General features: G+C 37.3%; 3 protein-coding genes across 48 annotated transcripts in view; 1 reads left to right on the top strand and 2 right to left on the bottom strand.

The window, feature by feature from the left end:
• LOC103908992 (serine/threonine-protein kinase pim-2-like) overlaps window positions 1-7,718 on the top strand; it is a 202,995-nt gene extending 195,277 nt beyond the window's left edge. The window contains exon 7 of the mRNA XM_087288241.1: window positions 7,217-7,718. Coding sequence (XP_087144367.1) covers window positions 7,217-7,261 — 45 coding nt within the window. The 3' untranslated portion in view covers window positions 7,262-7,718. The remainder of the gene's footprint in view (window positions 1-7,216) is intronic.
• The window catches only part of smpd5 (sphingomyelin phosphodiesterase 5), a 706,732-nt gene that overhangs the window by 183,660 nt on the left and 513,844 nt on the right, over window positions 1-9,228 (bottom strand). The window lies entirely within an intron of this gene.
• The window catches only part of kif13a (kinesin family member 13A), a 118,579-nt gene that overhangs the window by 94,230 nt on the left and 15,121 nt on the right, over window positions 1-9,228 (bottom strand). The window lies entirely within an intron of this gene.

Raw genomic sequence — 9,228 nt, 5'->3', positions numbered from 1 at the left:
CAATGACACAAATCATCAAAAAATAAAAAAACTTCTTTATTTTGGTTTCTTGTCAAGACCAGGGGCCTGTTTCAGTAAGGAGATTCAACCAACTCGGAATTTTAAACTTGAACTCTAAATTAATTTACCAAAAGAAAAAGGAAGTAAGGACACTTTCACAGTATGTCTGATAATTTTTTTTTTTCTGGAGAAAGTCTAATTGGTTTTATTTCGGCTAGAATTTTTTAATTTTTTAAACACCATTTTAATGTCAATATTATTCGCCCCTTTAAGCTATATTTTTTCAATTGTCTACGGAACAAACCATCATTATACAATAACTTGCCTAATTACCCTAACCTGCCTAATTAACCTAGTGAAGCCTTTAAAAGTCACTTTAAGCTGAATACTAGCATCTTGAAGAATATCTAGTCTAATATTATTTACTGTCATCATGACAGATAAAATAAATCAGTTCTTAGAGATGAGTTATTAAAACTATAATGATTAGAAATGTGTTGAAAACATCTCTCCGTTAAACAGAAATTGCAGAAAAAAATAAACAGGGTAAATAATTCAGGGGGGCTGATAATTTTGACTTAACAGTATGTATATTAGGGGTGTAACGATATTACAAACCGAACTGAAATATCGCGATACACCAACCACGATACATATCGCGAAACTCTCATGGCGCCCCCTGCTGCCCATTGTTGAGGTTGACGTCACTTGTCTCTAATTGAACCAATTTAAACATCTTTTTTTATCACATTCGATGTATTTGTTTTAGTAATGATGGGCTTTTGTTCTAAATATTATATTCTAAAGTTAGTATTTTTCAAGTGCATGTCATGCCATGTGACTTGAGTGAGCGACACTCGGTTACTACTGTATACGCAAGATGGCTGCTTTACATAGTATTAAGATTGCAGATCCGCCAGACACATTTAAGTCGCCTGTGTGGGAGCATTTTGGTTTTCCATTGGAGTACAGGAATGGAATTTGTGTCGTTGCCAAAGCGCACACTGTTGTAACTGTTTCACGAAACTTACTTATAAGGAATAACATTTAAAAAGTGTGGTACTTTCAATACACAATGTGAAGGTGCAAGCAAAAGACTGACAACAGAACTGCCAACAAAGGTGATTTAATGTACAAAAGTGAATTCAGATTAATGGCCAAATATAGAGCTGCACGATTCTGGGTAAAATGAGAATTGTGATTTTTTTGCTTAAAATAAAGATCACGATTCTCTCACGATTCTGTAGATGTAAAATAAAGGTATGGTAAAAACAAACATATGGCACAACCTCGATAATATTATTATGTCTAGGTCTACTGGTTTTTATAAATAATTCTATTCTACTTTCTAATATTTATGATGATGAGTTATTATGTTTGAGAGATATGCTTGCAATCATTCATATTAGACAATTTAATTCACTGGTAAAATCAGACATTTGCCATTATCAGATTATATTCAACATTATATAAGCTAGAGTAGTTATACTGACACTGTAAACATTTATTTTCATGCACAACCGTGGGTTCTCTATGAAAGAAAAAAACAGATCAAATGCTTGCCGTAATCATAACTCTAAAATGTGATATGATTATTTAAATGAAGTGCACACTTTCGGTTTCATTTTGACTGCTAAGTGCTGTTCATACTTTGCGCGGATCCCAAATGATCACTCTGTGCCACAAACTGAATATTATTTACAACTATATTGCCTGTTACTCGCAACATATGCAGGTTCTGTTCACTAAAGTAGACGCGCGCATCTATCATTAAGAAGAGCGCGCACGCGCCCGGCCTCTCTGTGATAACAGCTCACGGTCAGCAGCTCACGTGTGATTTCCCGATCGCGAAAACATCATATGAAGACAAAAATAAAATTTTTAAGGCAAGGCAAGTTTATTTATATAGCACATTTCATACACAGTGGCAATTCAAAGTGCTTTACATAAACAAGAATAAAAAAGACAAGTAAAAAAAAAATAAATAAAAACAAATAATAAAACTGATTTAAAAAAACATAAAAACAGGTAAAATGTGATATAAAAGAATGAAGAAGAAGAAAAAAACATAATAGTGCGATCTGTTGGACGCAGCACAGTGCTCATTCAGTAAAGGCACAGCTAAACAGATGTGTGTTCAGTCTTGATTTGAATGTGCCTAATGTTGGAGCACATCTGACCATTTCTGGAAGCTGATTCCAGCAGTGAGGGGCATAGTGGCTGAAGGCAGATTCACCCTGCTTTGACTGAACTCTTGGAACTTCTAGTTTATATGATCCTAATGATCTGAGTGATCTGTTGGGTTTGTATTCAGTGAGCATATCTGTAATGTATTGAGGTCCTAGGCCATTTAGTGATTTATAGAGCAGTAATAATACTTTAAAATCTATTCTGAATGTAACTGGCAGCCAGTGTAGAGACCTGAGGACAGGTGTGATGTGCTCTGATTTTCTGCTTCTGGTCAGAATCCTGGCTGCAGCGTTCTGGATGAGCTGCAACTGTCTGACTGTCTTTTTAGGAAGACCAGTGAGGAGTCCATTACAGTAATCCACCCTGCTGCTGATAAAAGCATGAACAAGTTTCTCTAAGTCTTCACTGGAAACAAAGCATCTGATTCTTGCTATGTTTTTGAGATGATAGTATGCTGATTTACTGACTGCTTTGACATGACTGTTGAAACTCAGATCTGACTCCAGAGTCACACCAAGATTCTTGACCTTATTTTTTTATTTCTTTATTTCTTATTTTTAGGTGAATTATACCTTATAAATACAGCATATGACTCATTCAACATCATTTAGAGGTGTCCATGTTACTGAGCAAAGTGTGTGAAACAATGAAAAGACTCGTGCAGCCGCCTTTTCCTCTCTCCTGAACTTGAAAATATGATTGGCAGAACAGTAGAAATGCTGGTTTAAGATCGTCTAGGGGGTCGAATCGAGATCGCGATCTTTTAATGATTAATTGTGCAGCTCTACCCAAATATATCCAAAAAAAGAGAAATATTTACACTAATAAAAAGAAATAAAGTAGCAAATTCAAACAAAGTATCAAACAAACATGAGTTAAACTCAAGAGTGAGGGGACGATAGAGAAGCCAAACAAAAGAAAGAAATATAACAAAACAATTCTAACTCATGAATAACCCCTTACCTCGCTAAAAACTGATGAAAAGAAAAAAAAGGTCTTCAGCACCATGCGTCGTATTCTTCCCTATTCTGAACTGTAGAATAAAATAAATAAAAAGAAGACGTTCACCTCTTACCTGATGTCTTTAACAATACATTTTCTACGTGTTTGCACAATGGAAGTCGTATGACATCTTCCCGATCCACCTTACTCTGAGAAAAGAGTGAACTTGAGGAGGTGTAGCTCAATATTGTCGGGAAGGAGCGGAGCCAAAAGGTAACAAACAAATCAATCTAAAAACAAATGTGCAAAACTCACAAAATTTCTCAAAGTGGGCAAAAGTAATGCAAAATATTTTTTTCCAAACAAAAGTGAAGCAAAAACAAATAATCAGGTGAGCAAAATACACAAAAAAACAGATCAAAGGAAAAAGCGAGCTCTCCGCTCTTCCTGACATGCTTTTGATATACCCGTGCTGCGTCGCCAAATGATGATAGATCGGTCTCCTGACCAATCAGCATGACCGGCATGGAGAGAGAAAGAGAGAGAGAGAGAGAGAGAGAGAGAGAGAAAGAGAGAGAGAGAGAGACAGAGAGAGAGAGAACAGGAGGCAAAAATACAGCCGACTACTAGGGCTGTGCAATTAATGGAAAATCCGATTTCGATTTTGGCTTCTAACGATTATGAAAAAGCATTAATCGAGATAAACGATTAATGCATCATATACTGACCCCTTTTCCAGCTAAACACATTTATTGCTCTTAAAAGCGTGAAAGGCGCGCACACACAGTCAGAAGCACGCGGTCAGCGTTCGGTCTCATTCGCACACGAGCAGAGCGCAGACCTAAAGTCATCTTAATGTGAGCGCTTTAATGGTCAAATAGGTGTCAAAATGCAGTGTCTAGAGATTATTCATATTAACCCTCATTTGTGTAATAAACAAACGAGTTGAGAATCAAAAGAAACGTAAAAGAGAAACCATTAAAGTGACAGTGCACTATTCCTGCTGCCGCCTGTTTTTATCATTAATCAAACAACAAGGAGAAAATCCCTCACTGCTCTTGACTGAAGGACTTTTTGTAATGTGTTGTTCTGACAGTGAAGATGCTTCAAGCTCAGTTTGTTTCATATTTTTATTCTATTGTATTTATTTCTCTTTCCTTTGCAGGGTGGAAAATAACTGTATGTATACCGTTGAAGTCAGAATTATCAGCCCTCCTGAATATTAGCGACCCTTTTCCCCCAATTTCTGTTTCATGGAAATAAGTTTTTATTTGGTTCCACTGTATATTAAGTGGCCTTAACTAATATGTATTAACACAGGAATTAATAGTTTGTTACAATGTACTTATTGAGTAAATACATGTATTTACTGTGTACTTATGCTTGATTAAATACATGTATGTAATTACATCTGTAATTAACTTTTGTAATTACATTTGTAAATACACTGTTGACCATCCCTTACACCTTAACCCACCCTTAAACCTACCGATACCACCAAACCTGTCCATAACCCAACCTCTATCCCAACTCAAAAGCACCACAAGTGTTCTCAAATACATCATAAACACAGTAAGCACATTGTATTTATTTTTTTGATGCAAGTACATAGTAGTTAAGGACAGTGGGACCTTTTATTTCAACTTGCTATGACTACAGTCCATTATATTTTACTTAATATTTTTCAGAATACATGCATTCAGATTAAAGTGCAATTAAAAGGCTTAAAGTAATTAGGCAAGTCATTGTTTAACAGTAGTTTCTTCAGCAGACAATCAAAAATATATTGCTTAAGAGGGCTAATAATATTGACCTTAAATGGCTTTCAAAATATTTAAACCTGCTTTTATTCTAGCTGAAATAAAACAAATCAGCCTTTCTCCAGAAGAAAAAAATATTTTAGGAAATATTGTTTAAATTGCTTGCTCTGTTAAACATCATTTGGGAATTATTTATATTAAAAAAATTCCCAGGAGTGCTAATAACTTTGACTTCAACAGTAATGGTTTTGAATAATCGTGATTACAATTATGACCAAAATAATCGTGATTATGATTTTTTCCCAAAATCGAGCAGCCCTACCGGCTACAACCATAACATTAGTTTTAGACAAAACTGCAGTGTATTTCACTGGTGAATATGTGATGTACAAACACTTTACAAACACATTATATGTATATTTATTCATCAATTTAAACAGAAACTCATCTATCTGAAACCTTAGATAATCAAAAATGAGCTTCAAGTCTGTGTCTGCACAGAGATCAAGCCTCTCACCTGAGAATGTGGATATTACGGTGTTTTTAAAGAAGATCTGTCACTAGTCTACACTGCAGTTATTTATTTAATTTTTTTTTACTTAGTTAGGATGGCTGCACTAAATACAATAGTTTTTTTTCTGACTAGGCTGTATTGGAGGATTTTATTTAATTTTAGTTGTTTACTCGGGTATCCTGACTGTACTAAAAATGTGATGACAGTTAATGAAGAAAAAGTTGAGTTGTACTTGTTATTAAGTGAATCTATTGTTCCTTAGCATTGCTGTTAAGATGACATCAAACCTAACCCCACAGCAAACCGCCAACTATTCCAGCATATGTTTTACACAGCGGATGCAAAATCACTGTTATAAGAGGTTTAAACACAGTTGTGTGTCAGCAGTGTATGAATATATCCAGCCTCTAAAAGGTCAACATAAATTAATTGTATCTTTTACAATCAGACTTGATATAAACAGTCTGCAGAAACACTTTGATTGACATTGTCATCAGAGGAAGAAGCCCCGCCCACAAGTGCCCATCTCTCCCTCATTAGCATAGGACGTTAGTCTTGTTTTTGAATCTGCCACTATGCTGACACACAGGCATCTGTAGCTCCGCCCTCTTTTGAAAACACCACAATCTCATTTGAATTTAAAGCGACCAGTCACCAAAACACCACGAATAAATTACAAGCCTACAAGGGTCAGTTTCAGAGAGTTAGAGGACATTCTTTGTGTGCTACTTTCAGCTAAAGCTTCACACACACACTGTAGAGACATCAGAGACATTTACATCTTGTGAAAATGGGCATAATAAGTCTTTAAGACCTTTTATGGTCTAAATGGTCTATTAAGACTGTGTGGTTCAGGATCACACAGGACATGAACTGTTCAGTTGTTCAGTCATCATGTTTTTCAGAGTCACTCCGGCATTGTGAGCAAGACTGGCGTGTGGTTTTTGGTGTGTGTGTGTGTGTGTGTTTGTGTGTGTGTGTTAACGGACAGGCTGATTATTCACACACAATACGCTGAAAACACACTGAGACAAAAGCAGCATTCCAGAGGTTGAGCAGCGCCGACCGAGCCTTCATTACAGGACAAGAAGAGCAGATGATTCAGTTCCACTCAATTCATCTTCATTTCTATAGCGCTGTTTACAATGACAGATAGGGCTGGGCGATATAGCAAAACTGCAATCTTGATCATTATTTTCAATATTGAAGGATAACGATATATATTTCGATATAAGTTGTTGATGCTTCCAGATTTAAAAGAGCGCTCCAACAATGACTGAAGCCACAAAAACTAGAGGGTCTTTTAAATGGCATGACATTTTTTGATGGCTGAAAATTCAGTGTATTTCTAGGATCAACACACTTTTAGATTCATATTGTTGCACATTTCTGCTGTGTGATTGGCTCTTAGATCAATATAGAGGAAAACAGTCTAGAGCTTATCATTGTTATGGTCATAAATTATATTGCGATTCAATATAATATTGTTTTTCGGCCCAGCCCTAATGTCAGAGCAGCTTAACACTGATTAAGTTCTAGTAAATAAACTAAAATATATTAAAATTAAAGATATGAGGAACACACTGTCTTTAATAACAACAGACAAATCACTAGTGATTTTAAAAGATTTTTCTGTCATCGTAATATCTTTTTTCATCCTTAATATTATTTTATCATTCATTCATTTACTTCCACTTTTCCAGGGCCAGGTCACAAGGGCAGCAGACTTCAAACTTCCCTCTCCCCAGACACCTCCTCCATCTCCTCAGGGGGGATCCTGAGGCGTTCCCAGGCCAGCCAAGAGACATAGGCCCCGTTTACACTAGTGCGTTTTAGTTTTAAAACGGCGTTTTAGAATGAAAACGATCCGCGTCCACACTCGCGTTTTACCCAGCGTTTCTGAACTGCTCTCCGTCCACACCAAAACGCTGAAAACACACATCACGTGACCACACAGACACTCTTTGGCAAGCGCTGCAGCCCATCTACCTAGATGAGAGCTCTGCTAGTCGGACTTCTCATCAAGCATCTCCCGCTGGATCTAATCTCACTATATTTATTAAACGGGATATTTCATTCATCTTGTTGTCTTTATCTAACGACATATTCCCTGACTTTGGTCATTGGAATCTATTTCTTTTTCTCAGGTAACGTGTTTTGGCTAAGCGCAAAGATAAGTTAATGATTAATAAACCACGTAGCCTATTCTGTATATTGACTGATCGCTTGCCTTTATTTCCTATAATGTATAAACTTATTGTATGTTACACTTTTATAATGGCCATTATCGATTATTAAAACTGATATTCAGCAAAAGAGAGGGTGCGTTTCGTATTTTCACTGAAATTGAAAGGAGGCAGTTGTTATCGGCTCCGTTTTGTTATAAATATCCACACAGTGAAGATGACGCTCATATATGCAGCACGACGCCTCAACATTTCTGCTGTCTGTTTAGTTGGTAATATTAAAATGAAAATAGGCAGTTCCTTATATCATGTTTACATTTTATTGTTGAGAAAGTGAAACAACGTAGCCAGGGTGATGTGAATGAAGTTATAAAGTACACTGTTCCCTTTAAAGATTTACCCGTGTCCTCGGTATAGTCTGTTTTCCATATCAAACTGAGAAGAGACTGCAGCCTTGATCAAACTTGCGAAGTCTGAACTTACAAGGAGAAGATGCAGGACTGAACTGTGTGTGTTGGGCTACTTAATATTGAGGAAAAGCCCCAATCAGAGAGGCGAATGTCTGCAGCCCCGCCTCCGTTTTCAGATGTCTCTGTTTTCCATCATCCACACTGAGACGGAGCAGCAGCGTTTCAGAATGAAAACAGCCTCTCCAGCGTTTTCGAAACGCTCCGTTTTCGGCGCTCGAGAACTCCGGCATAGTGTGGACGGATGGCGTAACCGTAGCAAAACTTATGCGTTTTCAAACTAAAACACATTAGTGTAAACGGAGCCATAGTTTCTCCTGTGTGTGTCCTGGGTTTTCCCTGTGGGAAATGCCTGGAACACCTCCCTAGGTAGGCGTCCAAGGCCCCGTTTACGCTAATGCGTTTTAGTTTAAAAACGCATAAGTTTTGCGTCGGCCATCCGTCAACACTAAGCTGGAGTTTTCGAGTGCCAAAAACGGAGCGTTTTGGAAACACTGGAGAATCCGTTTTCATTCTGAAGCGCTGCTGCTGCGTCTCAGTGTGGATGGGGGAAAACGGAGACATCTGAAAACTGGGGCGGAGCTGCTGAGATTCGCTACCTGATTGGGGCTTTTGTGTCATTGCGTATCCTTCCCTTATTCGTCAAGCCCCTATCACATGACTCTAACACATGGCTTTAACGCTACCAGAAGACAGCAGACCAGTCTTCACTGTGAACAACAACATGGACACAGAAATGGTAGCGTTGTTTGCACTATTGTCTGTTTTAGGCACCATTGTGCAGTTATTCATTTGTTACGTTTAGTAACTCGACCTCGTCGTCTGTCCACAAAAATACCTCTCTTACTTTCGTTGCCATCGCGTTCATTGTTCAACCGGCGTTTGTTGACTGACAATAACCAAATGCCGAGCAGGACACATGCTTCCTGTTTATACTAGAACACGCATGCCCAGAGTGCGCGAATAGTTACGTGATATATAGGGGTGTAACGATACACTCAGCTCACGATACAATGTGAATCACGATATAATGTTCACGATTCGATATGTATCACGATATTTGGAATAAAAACTGAAAATTAAACTGAAATGCAAATTTTACCAAGTAAACTATTTTTTATGTATTTCTTTTGTTTCAACTTGTTAAACTGAACCTTCTTTAAGAAAAT

Source organism: Danio rerio, chromosome 16, assembly GCF_052040795.2.
Source record: "Danio rerio strain M-AB ecotype USA chromosome 16, GRCz13ab, whole genome shotgun sequence".
Classification (NCBI taxonomy): Eukaryota; Metazoa; Chordata; class Actinopteri; order Cypriniformes; family Danionidae; genus Danio; species Danio rerio.
The sequence above is the reverse complement of the archived record's forward strand: the minus strand, read 5'-3'. Positions and strand labels throughout refer to the sequence as shown.